This window comes from Anguilla rostrata, chromosome 1 (genome assembly GCF_018555375.3).
Source record: "Anguilla rostrata isolate EN2019 chromosome 1, ASM1855537v3, whole genome shotgun sequence".
NCBI classification, from domain to species: Eukaryota; Metazoa; Chordata; class Actinopteri; order Anguilliformes; family Anguillidae; genus Anguilla; species Anguilla rostrata.
The window spans coordinates 48,911,700-48,935,138 of NC_057933.1; the positions used below are offsets into that span (position 1 = coordinate 48,911,700).

A 23,439-nucleotide genomic window follows, 5' to 3' on the forward strand; every position below is an offset into this window, starting at 1 on the left:
GGAAGGGTTGTCTGGGGTCACAAGCAAAGAGAGCTGTGACCTTGGAGCGACTGGTAATGCTAATACGCACACAAGTGCACCGACAGATGACACAAACAGATCAATCAAATAAAGTCAGGAGGTAATATAGTTTTATGTCCCATCTGTTTTACATACTGTGGAAAGACTACTCTTGTCCTGCAAGGCAGTGCTGTAGCTGTAATTATTTTCACCATCGTTTTAGTCAGATGTACAGTACTATTAACATAATTTTGGTTTGTATTTATGTAGAAAACGCGTGCCTTCTTTCAGTTTCTTTCATGCAGAATCTATTAGAGCAGAGCAATTAGCCATGGCCGCTGCTCGCTGCTCACGTGCTGTACACAACAACAGGCTTCCTTCCTGTTTCTTCCCCTGAGCCAAACAACAGGTGAGGCTGTCCTGGGCTGAGAGAGGACGAGCAGGCCAGCCCAGCTGACTGTTACCGCAGTTTAACGGCTAATGACCGGATCCCCTCCTCTAGAGGGATGGGGAGGTTCAAGAGGACGTCCTCACGAGACACGGGGGCACGGAATCCCAACCCCTCGGCTGCACCCTACACCGGACACCACCCCCGCCGAGAGGACACAGACCTCTCTCCGACGCGACCGCGAGCCTCCCCACGCGAGAGCTCTTCCCGCCAAAGCCGCTGTCCCCAGTGAGCTCATTAGGCCCAATCGGCTGGAACGGCGAACCCCGAAACGCTCATTAAGACGGAGGGGACCACCCGGCGGCCCGCTGGAGCGGCGGGATGGGGCGCGGGTCCTTATTTTTCACGCTGGCGAATCCTCCCGTGCTCTATAATTAGAGGAGGAGTTTTGCGAGGAGGAGGTCAGAGAAACGCACGGGCGCGCGATGTTCTTTCCCCCTGGGCCGCCTCTCCGCTGGGCTCCATTTGTTTCGATACGCCCTTAGCGGAGCAGAAGGGTTCGCTAACCGGCAGCCGCCGCAGTAATACGGATGCGCTTCTGGAGCGGGGCGGATGTCACCTGCCTGCCTACTTATTTTAGAGCGCGGGCTCCATCGATTTCGCTGAAGGAGCACGCGGGTGACCTTGTTTCACAGTTTGGGCAGGTGCAGCAGTTCAGCCCACATTCACAAGCCTTTTGAGCCGCAGGTGGAATACGGTTCACAAAGGTACTGCCGGCTTTGAGTTGCTTAATTCCTGCAGTTAAAACTTAGACATTCCCATCTCAGGCACTTCTTTGTAATAATACCAATAGTTTATCACACAATTCTTAATAAAGTCAATATTTATTTTTAAGTATCTTGCATGAAGCATATTTGTACTTCATGTTCATGCTTGGTATCCCCAACTGAACATGTTTCTTTAATTTCTCTTCTTCTCTTTGTTTTCTAAAGGATTTTCTGCAAGCATTTGGTTAACTTGGTTTAGTAGTTAAGCAGTCTGGAGATTTCATCAATGACTCGCATAAAATAGGTAGGAAATTTTGTCATCCTTCGTAAGGACTATTGTTGCAGTAGATGTCAATATTTATAGATAATTGTGTAATGTTGTGGCTGTCAGATATTCTCGGAAAACTGACAATTTGTGAGACATGTCACAGACAAAACATTATTAGTCATTTAAATGAGCTCTTTAAGACAGGCTTATGTGCACCTAAAGTTCATCAAACGGACTTAAACCTTTGCCTCTCTCTCTAAAAATATCTGTGCTTTGACTGAGACAAAAGCCTCTACATTATCAGCGAATATGCTGCTCCTTTCCCTCCCGTCACTATCTGTTTCCTGCCATACACCAGGGGCTGCTTGACTTCTCTCAACCTGTTGACTCTTAATTAAAACCTTGGCATAAACATCCTTTTTACAACAGCAATCCTTTCTCTCCTGAATGAGAAAGCACACCCAAAATACAAGATACTCACCACACAATCAGTTGCAGAGAGTTTAACAAGGGGGAGCGGGGGGGGAGAAGGGGGTGTTGTTGTTAGGGGGGTGGGGGGGGCTGGGGTGCAATTTATTTATTTCCCCATTTATCTCGGTGACCTGAATTAATCTGTCACCTCCTTGGCCCCTCGTCGGCTCAACACCCTTTTAATTTCTCCCCACAATTATCCTGAGTATTGATAATGGGCATTAGCATATTTATGATCATTGCTTTGCAGTTATTGTTTGCGCCGCACATTAATCTTCATCTGCCGCGCGTCGCCTGACAGCTCAATCTATTCTGCCATCTCTCCGCAGCATTCATATCAGAGAGGGGCATTGTTTCCCTGGTAAATAAACGGTGTTGGCGGGCTTGTGTGAGAGTGCGCGTGGGGTGGGGGGGTTGCGGGGGGGCGCGGGGGGGACGACCGTGGGATGCGCAGTGATTGACGTGAACCCGCGGCTGCTAATCAGGTGAGGGCTTCCTCTCCAGCTGAGGCGGGGGGCTCGGTGGCATCATTGTTCCCGCGCCAACGGGGGCACCCGGTCCCTCCGCGCCAGCCACCGAGACGATTGTTCTCCCCGATTAGAGCGCGTTTTCTCCCCCCCTCGGTTCCAGCCACGCCAGCCTCTTATCCACCGCCCCCCACCCCCCACCGCCACCCCAACCGCAGTCCCTTCCTAACTTGGTGGAAAAATCAGTAAATAAATAAAGAAATGAGGGGATGGCAGGCAGGGGGGCGACTCCCTGTGCGGCTGGGGGGGGATTTGAATTGCTAAGCGCCTAATCGGAGCGCCCCAGATGAGCGATGAATATGCGAGGTGTCACTCTGCCCGGTTGAGTGACAGGGCGCTGATTGCAGGGTGATTGAGGCACTGGAGCCCGTCCAAGTTCACCAGGAGGTCCCCCCGCCCCCACCCCTCCCCCACTGCCCCTGTGGAGAGAGATCAGATCAACCCCAGAGAAGGAGGAAAGGGCCTGGGGGAGGGGTGGGGGGTGGGACTGGCAGGCACCAAGAGCTCATCCAAATTTAGAGCCACACAAGCACCTGGCTCTGTCCGCAAGGTGGACGACAATGGGCAAAGAAAAACAACGACAACTTCATCTATTGCAACTGCATCAACTGACATTGCAACTGCTATCAGCACTGGCTAGGACCACAATAAACTGGGCATTCACATTCAGTATGATCAAATCTGCCCATTTCTATACATGCTACAGCCTTCAGGTGCAGTCCCAATTCATACCATTCACTGTCTTGTAATCAGTCTTTTCCCATGGTCAACCTGCATAAAGACTAAATACTATTCAGTAGCTGTAGACATTAATATCCTGAACACCACCAGTGCCATTTTTCATGGCGATTGTAAGGATTTTCAAGGTCGTGCTTGAACAGAGCTTTGAGAAGCCGAAGTGAACTTCCACTGGAAATCTCACTCCATTGTCTTTGCCAACAATATGTGCAGCATTTAAACTAACCCTTAACTTGCCAGATGAACCCACAAGGATATACAATCCTCTAGAAAATATTTTTTAAATGTTGGTACATCCTTTGTGAAATGATGAACAAGAAAGGTGTTGCAGGTTAAAAGTGACATCTAAGCAGCCCTGATGGATGTCCAGCCTACTAGTGCTGTGACACCCTGGCAGCAAGTCACAGTATCTGAATCCTCACAGTATCTGAATCCAACATAACAATCTCTCACTCAGCCTCTCAAACTGAAAATGTTCACAGCATCAACAATTCACTTATTTTCAGAGGTAAGAGACTGCAGAGGTATGTACGAGAGTATGCAATGGTAGCTGTAACAGACAAGATGTACAAATATACACTGCATAGTTTTGTTTTCATATATATCAGCTGAATAGTGAACTGAAATACCCCCTATTTTTATGTAGTACTATAATTTTATTTTATTTTACTTTTTTACTCCCAGGATTTACATAGACAAGTTTCAGGATTTTTCTAGATCTTTAATGACTTAAGTTGGAACAGGCACCAAAGTCCCCCACCACACTCCCCTCACAAGTTCAATTTCTTTAACATGAAAAGAAACAAGCCATTTTTCTGAAGGAAGCCTATTTGTGGCACTTTTCCAATTCAATTTCATTCTTTTTTGCACAACTGACACCTGCTGTCTTCTCTGAAGAAGGAAGCTTTCAGAGTCCGGTATAGAACTCCCCATCCACTTTATGAGAGGACTTCCAACTATTCAGAGCATGTCACATAGCGTTTCTTTTACGCAAGCAATAAATACGTATTTTATTGAGAACATCAATCCAGTTGTAATGCATGGCTATGAGATATAGATTGCTTTATTTAAAAATCCCGAGGAGATTGTTTTATGTCACAGATGTAAATCACGTCTCCCTTCCCCCTCCCATTGTATAGCACACTGCTTTGTTAACTGTTACGAGATATATGCTAATACATTCGAATATTTTATAGAAGCCGTAAAAATTGAAATCCATAATTTGTTAACGTGTTCCATGTGAGAAAGCACAAAAAGCCAAGCTATGAATACCAATTGAGATTTGCTTTGTTTAAAGATAATCTGTCATGCACCAAAAGAAATGGAACTTTTTTCCTATGGCGATATTAACTCTTTGATAACTATATCAAGGTAGCCTATCTGGACAGAGCTTTCCTCGAATGGATACAGCTGCAGCGAACTTAGCCAGCAACCTCACGACTCACATGGTCTTCTCCCAAGGTGCAATATCTGCTCCCTGTCCTTAATTATGATTCCTTTGATTTACGCATATGCGGCTCGCTTATCTAATCTATTTAATCTAAATAAGAACCCAATCAGTGGAGGGGATAAAAATAAGCCATTCATATTTAATGTCCACCATGCCCTGGCGCTAATGAGGAGCCACGGCTAACAGTGTTCCAGAACTGCCAACACAATGGATGTTTGGGGCAGCAGAACTATATATCTAACCTCTGCTTTATGGAATTAAAGGCTATTTTAAACTATAACCATTTCGCCGTCGGGGTTGTGCCGTGCTTGTTAGCCCCGCGGACAATTAAGAGCAGGGGAACAGCAAGTATGGGTGCGGCGACGGAGACGCTTGTGGACCGCCTTCCTCCCCCCTCTCCCCAACGCAAAACCGAGGGGCCCGGGATTGTACATTATCTCGCCACAAATTATTTCTCGTTTTACAAGCCGTGACTTCCCTGTGGGAGACGCCGAGCCGTAATGCTGTGCGTGCTTGCAGGCCCCCCGCTTGGCTCCTGGAGGGACAGTCCTGACCGGGCGGGCACTTTATTATCCAGCCGTAGCAGGGCTCTATATCACCCACAGCGAGGGAAGCCAAAGGCACGATAAAGAGTCCCTCGCACCAGCCTATTAATTTTCATATTTATTATTCCTCCAGAAACACTGATCGCTCACCATCAGACGCTGTTTTCGTTGAACATTGCCAACACCTGGGATTCTGTGGCAGGCCTTATTCCTATGTATGAGTGTTATGTTTTGCTACCAAGAGAACGATATTATATTTTTTGAGTGGAAATGTAGGAAATTCTGAATATTTTGTCCAAATCTCTTTGAAAATCCCATTCCCTTCGTTTTCTCTTGTTAAATGGTTGAAAACGCCTCCTACTCCAAATGGCCAAATAATCCGCTTGCGTCCAACATCTGTGTGTGTGTGTGTGTGTGTATGGATAAATTGAAAACTGAGTTGAGTACATAGAATCCATCCATGTGCAGCCTACCAGACAGATACTAGTGCACTCCGTTGCACCAGAATATGCCCATGTTTACTTCCCTTCTTCTCTGTATGGCTTCATAAGGGTGACAATTAACCACTAATTGTATTTGTTAGTCAGGTGATTGTGCTAATCCAGTGCCTATGGGGATCCACCAAGGATATTGATTGAAATGTAAACTAAACTCCCTTTGGGTCACATGCTTCACAAAAACTGGTGACCCTACATAAAGGATAAACAAACATCCAACACAAACTAAGATCAATGTCAATTTAACACTGTTAGTTCGGGGGCTATAGGCTGCAATATGTGCATCAATAGAGGTGAGACAGCATTAAGTGAGGAATGCATTCAGCGTTACCCCACAGCAGGGATACTCAAACCTGGCCCTCGGGGCCAGTTTCTCTTCTGCCTGGGAGACCATAGACCAATCATATCCCTGATTGTCCAGAGATAGCACTCACCTGGTGTGTCAGGTTTAAATCAGTCCCTGAGGGGAGGAATGGAAACCAGCAGTACTATTTGCCCACAGAGCCAGATGTGAGCATCCCTGCCCTACAGCTATGCACAGTAAAAAAGAAAAAAGTAAAACAATTATCTTGTAGCGGTTCACTTTCCTGCATTATCTTCATCCTTCAGATGACCTGATCTCCCTCTGTCACATTATATTAGGTTGTTCCCCAGTCTGAAGTGATCACAATACTGTACAGTATGATGTTTGAAAAGATTTCCAGATATGCACTTAAGAGGTCAGTTTGAAGTCTGGGACCCACAAGTGCAGGAGACCCAGGGAAAGCTCAAAAAAATTGAGAAAATTTTCTTCATAGATTCCTACAGTATATCTGTAAATATGGACAGATGGACTAAACCGTTTTGGATTTTATACACGGTGATACTGTGATTGTTTTATATACAGTACATAAAAATGAAAGTGACAGCCATATTTGTCAGATCTGTGAATAAAGTTTTCATGTTTTATGAGTACATTTCTTTGTCATTGGATTAAAGTGTACTCCCTGTAATCCCAATTCAAATTTCAATGAATTAATTGAATTGCAACCGATTACCAAATTCTTAACTGGTCCAACCCTGATATAGTGGCTAAAGATGTGGTTTTTCAGGATAAAAAGTTTGGGCCAGAGAAAATTCAGGTTGTTATTTCACGCGTATTTCAGTTCTCCACCACCAAGGGTTCAACAGACGTTCTCAGCCGTTAGTCAGTCATTCAATGAATTGCACTCATCATGTCAATCAATCAACCCATTACCACATAAAAAGAATGACAGTGCAATTTTTATCTGTTGGCACTTTTTACATGTAGGACTCAGTGTACCCTATTAAACAATGTAGCCATAAGTACATATAAAATGTTTTTGTTTTAGAGAAAGTGGGATGTGTTTAATTGAAATGAAAAACCTGCTCTGAATTGTTAAAAATGTGAAAAGGTGAAAACATTATTTTAAATGAACGCATTTAAATGTAAATTTCTAAATTACATTTATAAGTAACAACTCTCAGTAATAAAAACAGGGGCAGCTGTTAATGTCACATATTTAACTAAAGCTCTAAATGTCCAAATGCTCTAAATTCTGTAGTTAAATATAAACACTGGTGTGTGAAAACTTGCGTTTATAGAGGTGCACTTCTTTCAGCATCAACAAAATTCATACCAACTGCCACGTATTGTTAAATATCCATGTTAAATTGGGAAATATTTTTTCAGCTGTATTCCAGAATTGATCCAAAGACATTGGGGCATTTTTTTTTAACATGCCATTCATATTGAAGTTCAGAGTGACAGTCTTTGTCAAGCCTGGAATAGAATCTAGTAAGAAGTATAATACATCCAGACTGCAAAGTAGTGTAAGGTCAAAGAATCCCAGCAGTCTTCAAAAATTTGAGGTGGCTGGCTGAAGTGTTTCCTTTTCAGTTGATCACGGTTGTAATACTCAGATTTCCTGCAACTTTGTTGAATATTTTGACATTGTTTTTGTTCTGTATGTGCTGTGAACCACAACCATGTTGCCAACAATGTCTTCCAGCAATGCCCTAAGCTCCTTTTATGGACTAATGCAGACTGTAATGTCCATCTCCATCTCCACAAACCTTGAGTGACAACTCTTGCGCTTCAAATGGTACCCTACAGCAGAATACAAATCTCCCTGTCTGGTTTAGCATGGCTCAGGAGGCCAATGCTGGACTATGAAGTAGTATAGAGTGGTTCCACAGCATTGCAATGCAGAAATGTTAGCATGTCCACAAGTTCTGAGCTAAGGCTGGCTCAATTTCTTTTCTTTAAACTCATTAATACATTGGAAGATTGGCTTGTTATCATTTGCTTTGTCTTTTTTATTTTAATTCAGGAGGCATATTTACCAGTCATTTCAAGTGGAAATACATCTCTCAGGAGATTGATCTTATTTTACTGCTTGACAATGTTTACCACATTCTTCTTTAAAATGTATATCATTTTTGGTAGTACACTTTCCATTATTTAAACGTACCATTACCTCTATTAAATCATAATTTAAATCATGCCACATCTCACTCCGTTCTATCTCCATATACTTTAAGTTTTTTTTCTCACCCTGACAGTGTCAATCTCAGATTGCAGTTTCTTGCATTTTTCTGTCTTTAATCGACAGTGTATTGTAATCTTTGTCCTGTTGCGTGAAGATAATTTGCAAAAAGTCTTACAGTCATTAAATAATTTTTTATTATGGAATATAATTAGATCTCTGAGAGAGTAAACCCATTGAGTCACTGCATTGTTTAACAAGTTTAAATAAAACAGAGAAAAATAAGAAGTTATTCTCTCCAAAGTTTTGGTCCTATCCTTTATTTCTGTCATTATTACAATTGAACAAAGCTCAAACTAGGCTGAGCAAAAAAGATTTCCAGCATAACTTTTTTAAGGGACTTCTTAACGGTCTGTGATGAGAGGAAGAGACACAGAGGCTGCTGTAACTCAGTACCAAAGCTGTAGATGAATGCAAGCAGTGGACGAACTCGTTACGAGCTCCGTCAGACATATTCTCCCAGGCTGACAGCTCCACCCCTATTGTTCTCTCTTGTCCTGTTCCAGCCCTCGTCATATCTGCGGTTAATGACAGTCCCCCATTTAAAGGGCTGGAGATTTCTTTGTGTGTCTTTCCCGAGCAACAGCTCCCAGGGAATGCTGCTGAAGCACCTTCAGCAGTGTCTCGGGCACCCTTCTGAAGTGCCGTATTGCCACGGGTCTCACACTCTAGTCCCGGAGAGCCGCAGGGTCTGCTGGTTTTCATTTTCACCCTAAAAATCAGTAACCATTTCAGATCCAAGAAAGCAGGGAAGATAACTTCTGAGTAATCAACTGCTTTCTTTGATCAATTAAGTGCTGAGAAACTACGAAAAGCAGAAAACCCTGTGGCTCTCTAGGACCAGGGTTGGGGTCTATTGAACATGAAGTGTTACTCTGTCAGTCTTAGGATGTACTTGTGAAGCTGGTTAGCAAAGGCCTCCAAGGAAAACCTCTCCAGCACCCTCTGCCTGCCGGCCTCGCCCATCTCCTGCTGGAGCCGAGGGTTCCTGATGAACTTCTCCATGGCCCCGGCGAAGCTCTCTGCCTCGGGCTCGCAGAGGAAGCCCGTCTCCTTGTCGGCGACGGACTCCAGTGGGCCGCCGGAGTTCACGGCGATGACTGGGCACCGCGTGTACATGGCCTCCACCGGCACGATGCCAAAGTGCTCGTTGCTGGGCGTGTAGAGGACGCAGGTGCAGTGGTGGAGCAGGGAGGTCTTCTGCCGGTCAGAGAAGGAGCGCAGGAAGGTGATATTGTCCTCCAGGGCCAGGCTGGAGGCCAGATCTTTGAGCTCGGCGTAGTGCTCCACATTCTCCGCCACGCGATCGTCGTAGCCGCCCGCCATCACCAGGTGGACCCTCCCCCACTGCTCTGGGGTCAGCCTCCTGTGGAGCGCGTCCAGGGCCCGCAAGGCCAGGGGCAGGTTCTTCTTGCGCTCGTAGCGGTTTATGGAGAGGAACATCCACGTCGTCTCAGGGACCAGGCCGTCCAGGTCCTCCACCTCGGAGTCGAAGGCCGCCGGGTTGAGGGAGGGGTAGAGGACGTCGGTGTGGACGGCCGACAGGCTCTTGAAGGTGCGCCTGAAGACCCCGGCGGTGAATCGGCTGTTGACCACCACGCAGTCCGCCATGCCAGTGGTGCGCTCCTCCAGCCAGTCGATGGGAGCCCGATAGAGCCTCTTCAGGGCAGAGCGACGCTGGGTTAGCAGCTGGTCAGGGAAGTGGCAGTAGAACAGGACCTTCTTCCTCTGGCGGGCCAGCCTCAGCACAGGGATGCAAGCCGACACCTGAAGGAAGTCAACACAAGGATTGCTATTGAGTTTTAACAAGCATTTATTTGGTCTTCTAGACATGCTATACCAAAAAGGGCCTTCACAGCACACAAACAGTTTAATCTCATTCCCCTGCCTTTAACTAATTTTGAAAAATCTAGCCCATGATCCTGTGATCATACACTGCATCAATAAACAAATGACAATATACATTTTGTCCATTCGAGACACTTTGTCTATTGACTGTCTCTTGAAACATGGAAACTGGCAGTACTGGGAATGTCTGTTCAAAGCTACACAGTAAATACTTTGATGCCATATGTAAATTGAGCCAAGAGCCTCAACATTAATTTGCACCTGATAGTCACAGTTGTGTTTTAGTGAAATTATTAGTTTTTTCCACAATCTACACACTGACCATAACAACAACAACAATAACACCACCCCACCCCACAGCACAGCACCTCCTCTAAGTAAAGATATAGTATTCATTCCCCTACTGTTACACATCAGACAGCAACAATACATATCTTGGACAGAAGCGAACACCCAAAAGCAATGTCTCACCTGGTCACAGAACACAACATCAAACTCCACCCCGCTGAAGAAGACGAGGTAGAGGGCCACGTAGACCATGCGCAGGTAAGCACACAGGGCGTGGAAGTAGCCAAAGACGCTAGTCGGCAGCCAGTCACCCGCGCAGACCACTGGGAGGTCAGGGTCACGGGTCTCGGAGAAGCAGTGCTGGGGGTCGTAGTGGGCGGTCCAGATCTGCACAGCACAGCCTTTGGAGCGCAACGCCACGGCGGCGTCCACCACCAGCCGTTCCGCCCCCCCGATACCCAGGTCAGGGTGAAGGAACACCACCCTCACCATCCTGAACACCACAGACAGAGAACATCCTCTTTATTAACAAAACCAAAAAAGAAGTATAAGTAGTAAATGTAGTGTTCCTATTGGACGGTTAAAAATGATAGGGTTCCATCTGCAGATAGTACAGATATGAGATATCAAGTCTTGAATTTTGAAGTTATATATAAGAGCGATATTTTGTATTGCACTGAAATAACAGAGAGTGTTCTCATAGGTACGTCATTAGACAGTACCTATAAGCTCTTGTACAGTGTTGATTGCCTTGAATACATTACATTACAGGCATTTAGCAGACGCTCTTATCCAGAGCGACTTACACAACTTTTTACATAGCACTTTACATTGTATCCATTTATACAGCTGGATATATACTGAAGCAATGCAGGTTAAGTACCTTGCTCAAGGGTACAACGGCAGTGTCCTACCCGGGAATCAAACCTGTGACCTTTCGGTTACAAGCGCAGTTCCTTACCCACTGTGCCACGATCCGTCCAAATACACATTTGTTTCATGAAGCAACATTGTGACTATTTTTATTTCAAGTCACTTGAGTTTTTTATAGACATTTGTGAGAATTTTACAGTTGTTTAAGTGCAATTGCCATGACCTTAGTGCAGAGGGGGCACTGTGAGAGATAATGCAGATACCGGTACAGAAAGGTTGCGTGCATTGAAATATTATGCTAATAATTATAAATAGCGCCATCTTATTCTGTGATTATTTTTATTTTATTTTTTGTCTTCTTTCTACCTTTCTGTTCTGCAGGCTCCACTTCGTTGCCTGGTTTCTGAAATATAACATTTCCAAACCATGCTTTGACTTCTGTCTGCTCCCTCTCTCTTTCACTGGCCTGTCCTCTAAGTCCGGGAACCGAACTATGTCCCCACTTCCTGCTGCTAACGTGTTAGAGGCCACTTAAAATCGATCATGTCAGGCTCATAACCTGTATGAATCGGACCATGTTGACACTCTGGCTGTTGACACGTTATTTTACTTAACATGGTAACAAGTTCAACCCTACTGTTCCACTTTACCACCAACATAGTCCTTACATCAAATACTTCATCTAATAATCAGACAATATCTTGCAAGGGCAAATTCTCATCTGTGTCCTGTTTAAAAAGCTATGCGGTATAAAGCTCTTCTTAGAAGCCGAATTTCTTCCACGGTGGAACGTCTTATAACTGTTTGTTACCTATTCCTAAAACCACTGATTTAAACAACACTTCTCAACAATTAGAACATGCTCCTGTACCTTCATAACCAGGAAGTAATACTATACATAATTACTTTGGCTAGCCCAACGTGTACATGCTGACCACACATTATCCAACCTATTGACAGCAAGCCACAGTTTATGAAGTTACAGTAAATTGCAAGGTGACGCTGGCTTGCAGTTCGGATATGAGCTGGACTTCATTGTGTTCACGTTTACTGTTCAAACTTACCTTCTTTTCTATAATACACGTCGCTTAAACGCGGCTTGAAAAAGATCCTTCCCAGTTCTGCTGTAGAGCTCCAAATGACACTACCGGACTGACGGTGCCATGTCGGCTCGAAAACATTATAGGCCGACGTTATAAACCTTCGATTTCAGAGCCAAAATGACATCAGTTTCAGGACATTCCTGAAACTTCCTGTGATAGCACCGGAATGTGTCTTTAACGCTGCCTCTTAAATAAGACGAATAATATAAGTAATCAACACTATTATAGGGTAAATTAATAATATAAATATATTCTCCACAATTATATATGTGAAATTGATGTTTTTTAAATAAAAACGATTGTGATTTATTGAAATGATCTGTATACTGAGCTCAGGCATTTATTTTGACGTTCCAAATGGGTCCTTCATTGTGTTGTCGTGGCTTTTTAGACGATCGTCATCATTCTGGGATTTCTCTTGTGGATGTGGCTAAAATCTGGTCCATTTGACTTGGAGACAGCCTTGGGCATTGCTGGACGTTGAACATCATTTTTTAAATCGTTTTAACGCTAACTATACACAAGAAATAAAATGGTAAGTATTCAGTTTTGCACGGGTATAGTGTTTTCTCAGTGTGTAGTATATGGGCACGCTTTAGTTTTCATGCAATGTGGGTTGGCTGGCCGGCGAGTAGGCTAACGTTGGATTGTTAGCTAATTGCCTCTGAGTAAACTGGCTAGCTGGCTAACTGAATTCGTTTTGTAATGTATCTGTCGACGACAGTCTACTCAAGCTTTATTGGAGAAACTTGTGTATTTAATAGTTTAACAGTCTTCGCTGTTTGAATTTATTTGGTTAGCTAGGCCCGTTGAGACTGACTGTAGCCTATATTTGTCGTGATACGAGTTAAGTTGGCGAGAATTGGCTAGGCTAAGGGGTTAGCGTTAGCTAGCAATCATACTTCGCAGACGTGGCTATTTTCTTGTTGGCCAGACAAACCAGCGTCTGTGCTTTAAGACGCAGTTGTATATGCATGTTTCCTTACGATACGGTTGTGAACACTAATAACGAAGTAGCTAAAGCTCCGTAGTTGGCTATGTGGCTTCAATTGTACAGCGTTACGGTTGCTCTAGTGGCCAAAACCGCTAAAGAGACGTGTCATTCATTCGTTTCTGATTCATGTGTAGTGATTTAGTCGTCGTTCAATAGCTAGGCAGCAGTATCTTTAAATATAGAAACAGTCTTATCAGTGCGTAAACTACTGCGTTAACAACTTCAGTCATTGTTTTTTTTTTTTTTTTAGGGAGACGTGTTGGTGTCACACCTTCGATTGGTTTTTGTTGACTGACGAAATTGGAAGTGTCACATTCTTTTCTCTACCGATGTTCTGTAATGCCTGTTTTCCCCCCCAATGTCCCGTAGCCTGGCCCTGCCGCAAGTGCTACCAATGTCGGCGCATCCAGCCGATCTCCCAGCAAAGCTGTGGCCCCCAGAGCGGCAGGCTCTACAGTCAGACAGAGGTAAAGCCCCCACCGGCTGCCACTCACCAGTTTGATCCACATAGCCAGCCTTGCTGTAGTGTTACCTGATGACGGTGTTCAGCAGTCACTGCAAGGGTCATGGCTCTTATCTACTGTTGGGAGGGATTGGTGGCAGGGGGCATGTGTGGAAATGCACAAGCTTCTTGAAGATGTACCACTATGATACCACTACCCAGACCAAGTTAAGGCAGTTAAAACCATTTCTGTGGTGTTTATTAGTCCAGAAATCCAGTTCATTTTTCATTGTGTATCTGACTTAAGACTGTAAGAACTTTGATAAAATGAAGTTATTTTCCTTAAATGGCAGAATTAAGGCAAATAAACTAGTCCTATCTCAAACTGAATCAAACTGAGGTGGTGTAACAGTCGGCAAATACTTAATGATGTGAGCCGACCTTTAAAACTAGTCTTTAAATGTCTTTGTTGCTTTGGCTTTACTCAGTACACCACAGTTCAGCAGATACACTGCTTGTCTTTCCCCCTCTTAGGAAAGCCACCAGCAGTGGAACGAGGAGTGCAGGACGGACGGCTACCTCAGCAGGCACTGGGGGGATGTGGCGCTTCTACACCGAGGACTCTCCAGGGCTGAAAGTGTGAGTAATACACACGCATACACACACGCACATGCGCACACACACGCATGCACATACACACACACACATGCCCACACGCACGCACATACACACATGCATACATACACATACACACACTCTCTCATTCAGTGTCACTCACTTCCTTCTTGGCATTACTAGCCCCACCTATGCTACATCCAAAACAATGTCCTCAAATTCATTTGCTTCTTAAAGCACTACATTTCCAGTCTCCCTCTAGAGCCTACTACAGCACTTGACTTTTTTTCTGGGTTTATGTTTTAAGTTTTGTATTAAAGGCTGCTATTGGTTGGGATCCTAATGACTTGGCATCAGCTCTTTGTTGCCTAAATCATTTTGTGTGCACTTTTGCAAGGCTCTCTGGGTAAGAGCATAATCACTGTAAATTTAGTCCGATACGCCAATATGTCTTACGCACATCTGTCCTTTTTCAGTTACAATACCCTCCACCATGTCTTCTACTGTCATAAAATGTTGCTTTGAATATATTTACTTAGAACATTTGGGCTTATGCCTTTTAGGCCACACTTGTATTTCTACAGATGCCTTTAATTTAATTTTATCACGGCCTTCCATTATGGATTATCTGTCTGTTTTTTGGCTCCAGTGTGTGTGCGCGTATGTATGTGTTAGTGGGTTCAGGGATACCATTAAGGCTACTGCTGTCCTTAACCACTGCATACATATTAAAAACATCTGGTTTTTGTCTCATGCTGTACAAACTATTTAAAAAGTACAAAAGAATAGTTTCTGCTGAGGACCTTCCTGATCGTTTCTTATTTTGTTATCCAAGGTTTGAGTGATGCAAGTCTTTTGTTTTTACTTTATTGCATGCAGTAGTTTTTCTCTGCCAGTGTAATGCAGTTATAAATTAGATCTTTCCAAATTGGAAGTGATGTGCAAATGACACAAGGAATATGAGAATTAAGTGATGGCCAAACATTTTTATATACAAATGGCCTTTATATTGATTAATGTTATTAATGCGGGACTTTATTTTTTTATTTGGTTATTATGGAGGGCTAATTTGCTTTGACATTTGGAATTTTATCGTTGGTGATGATGCACATTTTTCAAGATGTTAAAATACTCTTCTTGCTGAAAGTTAATGGGTTTTTATAACCATACAACCCAGTTAAGAGTTTAATATATTGATCTTTTTTTTTTCAAATACAGCAAGTGATCATTTGAATGATTTGATGTGTGCATTCTCAGAAAATGAATTGTTACGGACCAGTTGGAAAACTTAACCTTTGTCATTTTCTCAGAACATTTACAAGTACGATCTGCTGTAAACAGTATTAGTGTCAAAATGAAGTGAAGTTGCGCTAAATGACTTAAGCACCTTAAGGTTCACACAAACCAAAACCGAATTGCTCCAATCCAGTGCAATATGTAGTGTGGCCCTGACGTTTCTTACCATCTGAACAGAATGTTCTTTGAACTTTGCCTCCCCAAAGTGATGCATGAGGTTGGAGGCCTCTAGTGTTAAAGAACTTGCTGGTATTTATTTTCTCAGGTGTAATGAAGGTGGCATGAAAGCTGCAAAGTGTTCAACAACTTTGACTGACAGATAAATAAAGCATTAATTCTTCATAAAGAAAACCTTTTTGGTTGAACTACTACTATTTCTGAATGAAGCTGAAAAGTGAAGTCAGATGATGGTGTTCTGCTGTGTCCCAGTGGAGTGTATGGTCCCCTTAGGGCAAGAAGGGCCTAAGGAACAACCTACATGGACTGCAGTTTGCGTCTCCTACAGAAGCAATGGGCCCATTTTGGGTTCCTTTTAGTTGCTGTCCTTTGCATTTCACAAATTTGGTTATTATGGCAATAAGAACCGTTTGCAAGATTTACCATAACCACTACTTGAATAAACTCCGTTAGATCTGTTGGTCTATGACGTAGGCTGTTCAAGATTTGTAGGGTGATTCTCATGCAACAAGTAGGCTATAGTTTATTCTTGCTGTTGGTGAACATTTATATTAGTAATTTATAACAACTCAATTTGTTGTAAATGAATTAATCACAGGTCAAAGGAGGCAGCCAAATATTTGATACATTGATACTTTGCATATGTTAGTGCATAACTCTTTACTGAATATATTGAGCTTGTCTCTTTCTCTAGCAATGGCAGAGAAAAATAACCAGGAACAGGAACAAGATGCTTGTTCATGTATTTACAAGCAAGCACGTTTCAGATTCAGATCAACTTTATTATCCCACACGGGGAAATTAGCTTGGTCCAGTGCTCCAGACATAAAAACACCATAAAATCCACAGTAAAAACAATAGAATACACAGTAAGACCGCAATATAATCATAATAAAACACATTAGATCACATTGAGACAGAATAAAACAATAAAGTCAAACAAAACAGTCAATCCAAATCAGTAAAATCAAGTTTGACATAAAAGTGCAAAAGTGTGAGTGACCAGCTAAAAGACCTGTTGATTAAACCTGCGTGTTATACAGGCTGATGGCTTGAGGAATAAAAGAGTTCTTGTATCTCCTTGAATTAGATTTTTTAAACTTTATTTTAGTACTTTTTTTTTAGCTTTATTCATGCTGGGTGTTGGAGGTTTTCTTATGGTGCTCTTGTCCAAGAGGTTGTAGTGTGATGGGTGTCGGTGGTTGGGCAGTGAGCGCTAGTGTTCATCTCTGAAACCCAGTATGCGTAGCATAGCTTAGCTGTCCAGTGTAAGCGCACTGCGGCTGCAGCTCCTGCACATCTGTGAGAGCTCATACATCTTCGATAAGAACAGACGACCAAGTCGCGTCTGACAAGGTAAATGGCCCTTTAACACCATTTATAAACACCTGGAATGTCAAACCAGACAACTTTACTGCCATTCAGTTTCTCATTAGACTACATTTCAAAGGGTCCCCTTGCTCGGTTGTTGGTATTTGATGGTTACTTGTGCTGCTAGTAGGGTGGTTGATTTAAAAGTTTTCCTTACTGTTCTAGACTTGGGGAAAGGTGTCTTCTTTAAACTCATTCTATTAGGATCCCATCAGACCACTTTAACAAAACTTTAGCTGAGAAAATGGAAATCTAACTAAAGTTCACATTATAGGTGACTAAGTGTTTCCTATTATCCCTAGAATTACGATGTACTTTAAAATGAAGTTTGTAATGTAGGAAGTTGCATTAGATTTATATTTTAAAGACGCGCACACTTTTGCTGTTCTGGTGCCATTTTTCATAGTTTAATGGGGGAAAAATCCTGTTTGTACATAGCATGTGGAATTCTCGAGATTTAGGTCTGCTGGCTCTCCCTGGTGCCTGGTGCGTTTTGGGATTGTTGAGACTGGTTGAACCATTTAAGTCAGAAAACGAATAGGTTTATTCACAGCGTTGCATGACCTGCATTAAGCAATTGCCCACTGTTATTTATTACACGCTATTTGCTAGAGCATCCGTGTTGCAGTCAGGAATGATCATTAAAGCTGATTTGCATGATCAGTTTTTCAGGGGTTAATTAAAACACAGTTTTTGTCAGTGTGGAGAACCGCAGCCCATCTTTGCGAAGGTGTCTGCGCGCAGACTCCGTTTTAAACTCGGTCTGCGCAGATGCCGTTTTCCAACGGTGTCTTGCGGCGGCGCGCGGACGTTAGCACGCGCGCAAATTCCGTTTTGGCTTTGCGCGAGGCCCGCGGCAGCGAAGTCCCGCGCGCTCGGACCGCTCTGCCGGTGGCGCCCTGCGGACACAGGCAGGTAGACCGAGCGGAGGCGCTCCCGCGGCGTCGATGTTCAGCACGCGGGCGCGGTTTTTCGGGGATTTGGCCGCGGCGCGGAGCGGAGCGCAGGCCTCCGAGCTTAATTAGCGCTCGGCGCCGTTAAAGGTCACATCAATTAGAGCCTGCGGGAGCGCGGCCGCGGAGACGGCATCTCTGCGGCGGCTCCTAGTGACCGGCCCCCGCGGCGCTCGTCCCCGGGGCCCCCCCTCGCGCCTAATAAAGGCCCTAATTAGCCGCCGCCGCCGCGCGCTTCCGCACCTTCCCTTCTCCAGCGCTCTCTCCCCGAGCCTCCTGCCTCCCTTTGTCAGACCCGCCGGCCAATGAGACGGCCGGACGTTTCTGCAAATTCACCTTTTTGAGGTTGTTGCGTTTTTTGTTGTTTGTATTTTATTTTCGAAGCTAAGTTGTGGCGCTCGCTGCGTGGAGGAACGGCTGCGTGTTATCGGAGCAGAGGCGCGGCTGATCTGTGGACTCGGCCAAAGTGCCCGAAGGCTTCATCGACAGGCTCGCCGCAGAGTCGTCAGGGGCGCGTTGCGTGACCATGAGAACAGGCGTGCGAGCAAAGGCGGGATGTGCTTTATTTTTTACGTTTTTTGCGTGCGCAGCTTTGATCCGTAACGTTTCGAATCATGCCAAATGTTACTTTAAAAACATTTTAAAGTAACATGAGAAACATCTGCATATTTCATAACCAGATGGTTTTTTTAATCTTTATTTTTTTTTAAGCATTGCAAATGAAATCACTCGATAGATGGAAAGGGCTTTGAGGGATCAGCCTGTCATCGGGACTCTGCTATATTTTCGAATGCGCTGGTCAATAGCGGAGAAAATCCATACGTGATTTCATATTCCGCCAGATCAGATCAGCCCCCGCCCTCCGCGCTCAAGCCCATCTGGCCCGCGTCTGCCTCCGTCTGCCGGGACTCGTTTCTCTGGGTGACGGGCGGCTCCTCCGCGGGGCCCGTCGATGAGGCCCCCCGGGAGCGGCCCCGCGCTCGGCCGACTGGAGAGCCCTGTGGGAAGTGGAGCTGAAGAATCGGGCCGTTCTGAGAGCTTTCTGCTCGGCTGGCCTTGGCGCCGCTCGCGCCCCGCTCGTCCTTCCGCTCGCTCGCTCGCTCTCTCTCTCGTATACGCGACCGTACTCTCACCGCTGAGGTAGCGCCGAGACTTTTACACCGCGTGTACTCTGGGGCCAAAGGGCCCGGCAAGGTAACCGTAGCCAGAGTTTACTTGGTGGGCTCTCAAAGTAGTTCCTGCCCTAGCTCAGAAAGACCTTCTCTAAAACCCACCTGTGTGTGCTGCTGTTTACACCTAGACCTCTGGTTTTCATTGACCTGTTCCTCCTCTGTCTTTATTCCCGGTGGAGTGTACATGGTAGAAAAAGCTTTGTAAGATGGCAAGTGACTTCTTTTATATAAAACAGTGACTCATTCTTGGGTTTATCCTCTTCAGAAACATGGCATATCTGGGCTTTGGAAATTTAGTTTATGCATTATTAATTATTGCTTGTTGTCCAAAGATAATTGCTGTTTTATAACTGGGTGTTTCTGAAATTTGTGTTGGTTAATGGAACTCCAGTGTTGTCCTCATCAGAAGATCTTTTAAACATGTTTTTCAGTAACAATGGGGCAGATGGGGAAGTTGCATTGTACTGCACGTGAGCGTGTTCATAGCGTGTTTTCCGGCCCTGCTTGCATTGATTTCAGCGCTGACGTGCTCCCTCTGTCTCCCCCACAGTGGCCCGGTTCCCGTCCTGGTCATGAGCCTGCTCTTCATCGCCTCCGTCTTCATGCTGCACATCTGGGGGAAGTACACCCGCTCATAAACGCCACCCGCACCCCCACCCCCACCCCCACCCCGTCTGCCCCTTTCAACTTAAACCACCGGACCTGGACCAAACGCCGTCTCCACCGAAACCTCAGCGACTGCAGGGCACCTGAGGAAGCACACGCACGCCCCTCCTCCGTTTGGTTCATCAGGAGGACGTTACCACCATCTTTTAATTTAATGTATTGATTTTTTTTTTTTTTCAAACCCAACCCTGCTTTCTAGTTTTTTTAACCTTTTTTTTTGTCGTTCAAAATGAGAACGTAGTTTTTGTTAACGTCCTTTGTACAAACGATTATGCAAGGTTGAACAATAAAACGAATCCAATGTTGCCGTGGGTGGCTCTTTTTTCGGCGTGCGCGCGTGCCTGTATGTGAGTGTGTGCGAGCGGGGCGCGGGGGGGGGGGTACCTGCAGGCTGACTCTTGCGCGAGCGGTTTCGTAAGCTGCGGTTTTTGCATATCCCATTGTGAGATGCGCCTGTCTGGAATTATGCAAATAGAATTCCGTAAATTCCAGGTGCGACGCGGGCTTCGTTCGTAATTTGTCGGGAGCGAATTTAGCCTCTTGGCCGCGGTTCTGAGCCATTCGCTGGCTTGCGTGTGTAAGCATGTGCGGCACATCTTCCAGTCGGGGCAGAATTTCTGCGCGGATCTTTGGGGCACAAAGCGAAGATTTCGCCGCGGAGCACCGTGTGCCTGGGAGCAGTCATCAGCCCCGACCTCAACCCGCAGGAAGGCTTGCCAGAGCTAGTTTGGCTGTTTTCTTACGTGCCTTTTATTTAATGTGTTGAATCAAAGGGAAACGGGCAATCCGCTGCTGTAAAGGAAACCGGTATGAAAAGAGAGGGCTGAAGACGTTGGTGAGGGTCAAATGGTGACCTGGCCTATAGAAGGCTTCAAGTCTGCCCAGCAGTGGACTTTGCTTCAGTGGCACAGCTTGACACGAATGGCGCAAAATGCTTCTGCTGTGGGCTCAGCCTCTTAAAATGATGTGCGTGCGGCTACTGCAGGCTGTAGTTGGTATGGAGACGTACAGCTATCAAAGTTGACAGCACTTGCATGTATGTAGTATGAGATGTTGGTGAGAACCACTGTAGCAGCAAATTAATTTGACATTTTAAGGTGGAATGAGTTGAAAACCTGGAGTTGATGTGAACGTCCCTGGCACCTCTTTAGTGGATCGACTTGGATGCACAATAAGGGTTTTAATGGCCTGTATGGAGTAGCTTAATTAATTCACGTCAGGCCTTAAGTAATTAAATCTAAAACACCTTTATGAGACCAGTGCTCTAACCACTGTGCTATGGAGCCAGTTATTGAAGTTTGCACGCTATGAAGAGCACACCTTGCTCCAGGTCCAGTCCAGTCACTGACTGGTACCCTCAATGGACTGTGCCAGGGAATGTCTACATTAGCATCAAACCAGCTTTGACAGTACAAGACTCATTCTACCAAGAGCGTGGCTGTCATAGTACCTTCCTGACCTGGTGTCTCAGTGAACGCCTTGGTGCCTGTCCCAAAGGAACTAGTTCCACAGTCCACAATGGGCTTCCAGCTATTTCCAGTCTTTCTATTTTATCCTCTATGTATTCCTGTATCAGTATACGTTTCAATAAATATAATGCAGTACGTAGATATGCCGTCAACACTAAGGTGACTGTGTCACCAGAAACAGTTCATGGATAGGTTCTTAATTACTGAGTGAAGATACGAAGATGCTCTGACATTATGAACACACATCTTAAGGTAAAACTGTGGCTTTTCTTGCAATCTATGCACTCTAGCTGCTTGTTATTTCTCTTTAATGACACTGTTTCTCAGCTCCATCTCCATCATTTTTTTACCGCTATTTATATTTATTTATGAAAAAAATCAGGGTTTAAAAAAATAATAATATTTTGAAATTCCCATTCATGTCTGGGTATGGACCATTGCAGCAATGTCCTTGCGTCCATTTTGGAGAGCTCAGATTAGTTTTATTTTCCTCCAAAGTGCCTGCGGTTAGCCGATTCCTTCTGAGCTGAGCGGTCGCTGTTTGGACCCTTCATGTGCTGCTTTCAACTCAAAGGCGAGCAGCTTCAGTGCCAGCTGTTACATTGGCTTTAATCAATAAATGCAGCGCTTGGCTTGTGTTGCTCCTGCAGTAAGTGAGGTAAATAACACACAGCTAAGTCTCATAATGCACTGCTTGGTTGTGCAGATGAAGCTAAGAGGTGGGTTAATCCCATTGCCTTGGGCTATTCAGCTGAAGGTTTTATCGCTAATCTGGCCTGGCTCATGTCCAATCAACTTGCATCTACTAATAAACAAGCTCAGCATGTATTTTTTCCCCTTTTTTTCTGCCTCATCTTGCCCCTCCTAATCATCCATAGTTTTATGGGACCAGGAAATCCAGCCCAAACAACAAATAGTATCTTTTTGGAAATTTTCATTATGATGACACGCAATCAAAAGTTAAAAAGTGTTTTAATTTTTAAAAGTCCACAGCAGCAAAAAAAAAAAAAAAAAAAAACTTTTTCTCCTGTAGGAGGCGCACTAGACTGCTTTTGAAACCCAGCTGACGGTGACAGAGGCAGGGCTGTGCTCAGTGCTGAAGGAGGTCGCCTCTCATCTGGACTCTTAGTCCACGACGGCCGCCAGCCAAGACCTGCAGCTCTTCTCCCTTTATTGCTGAAGTTATCGTCCTTTTCTTCTGTTTGTTTTAAAATCAGCTGGAGTTTAGTACTAATTTTTTAAAATTCTTTTAGGGATTTCTCGCAGCTCTTACGCGCACGCACACACACACACACACACACACACACACACGTGCTGCGTTGTAGAGCTTTAATGCAGTCCAGGAAGATCCAGAATATGACACCGATTTGTTTAATTTGCCATGTGGGCAGAGTCCATTATTCATGATGTCACTGCGGCTCCGTGCGTCCCGTGGGCGGAGCTGCTGAATGACGGGTTCGGGCAGTCCCACTACACGGCCTCGCAAAGCCAGAATTATTCAGCACCTGCCATAAAAAATGGATAAACTTAAATAAGGGGAACTGCCCAGGCTCAGGGATGTTGCCTACTTCGTTGTATTTATTTTCTTGTGATGTCCATGGGGACCCTTGTGCCTTAAACCCTGCCATGATCTGTTGCTTGCCCTCTGGCCATCGAATGTCCCTCTGATAGTCGATGAATAAATGTACATTTTTATGGATGGCAGGTCAGGCTGGTAGAGTCATTACAATGCACCTTGAAAAAATGTTTCCTTGTTTAGTGGGCCGTCCTGGTTCAGTCATGTCCTTGCTGTTGCAATGTAGCCCATGTTTGGTCTGGATTTATTTCATTTTTTGCCCTTTATGTTAACTTTGTTAACTCTGTGTTAGGTATGCAGCAGACCTGGGTCAAATACGTATTTGTTTTGGATTCAAATACTTTTCGCTTTACTGATCTTGTCTGGTGTATTGGAACCAATTAAATACACTCAAAA

General features: G+C 44.6%; 2 protein-coding genes across 2 annotated transcripts; one reads left to right on the plus strand and one right to left on the minus strand.

Moving 5' to 3' along the window:
- Positions 1-8,319: 8,319 nt before the first annotated feature.
- On the minus strand, positions 8,320-12,451 carry alg2 (ALG2 alpha-1,3/1,6-mannosyltransferase). The gene is made up of 3 exons (XM_064339696.1): positions 12,274-12,451; positions 10,520-10,829; positions 8,320-9,967 (listed from the first exon to the last, which is right to left on the minus strand). Exons 2-3 carry the CDS (start codon positions 10,826-10,828, stop codon positions 9,071-9,073), a joined length of 1,206 nt encoding a protein of 401 aa, XP_064195766.1. The 5' UTR covers position 10,829; positions 12,274-12,451; the 3' UTR covers positions 8,320-9,070.
- A 234-nt stretch (positions 12,452-12,685) lies between these two features.
- On the plus strand, positions 12,686-20,303 carry sec61b (SEC61 translocon subunit beta). The gene is made up of 4 exons (XM_064339708.1): positions 12,686-12,847; positions 13,676-13,773; positions 14,283-14,387; positions 19,883-20,303. The coding sequence occupies exons 1-4, from the start codon at positions 12,845-12,847 to the stop codon at positions 19,968-19,970; spliced, it is 294 nt and encodes a 97-aa protein (XP_064195778.1). The 5' UTR covers positions 12,686-12,844; the 3' UTR covers positions 19,971-20,303.
- Positions 20,304-23,439: the final 3,136 nt, after the last annotated feature.

Bases quoted from the DNA above. Each gene is read 5' to 3' on its own strand.
- sec61b (XM_064339708.1), top strand. The intron at 13,774-14,282 runs GTAAAGCCCCCA...TCCCCCTCTTAG, and splicing joins GGCTCTACAGTCAGACAGAG to GAAAGCCACCAGCAGTGGAA. The intron at 14,388-19,882 runs GTGAGTAATACA...TCTCCCCCACAG, and splicing joins GACTCTCCAGGGCTGAAAGT to TGGCCCGGTTCCCGTCCTGG.
- alg2 (XM_064339696.1), bottom strand. From the start codon at position 10,828: ATGGTGAGGGTGGTGTTCCTTCACCCTGACCTGGGTATCGGGGGGGCG. The intron at 9,968-10,519 runs GTGAGACATTGC...GACTTCCTTCAG, and splicing joins ATGTTGTGTTCTGTGACCAG to GTGTCGGCTTGCATCCCTGT.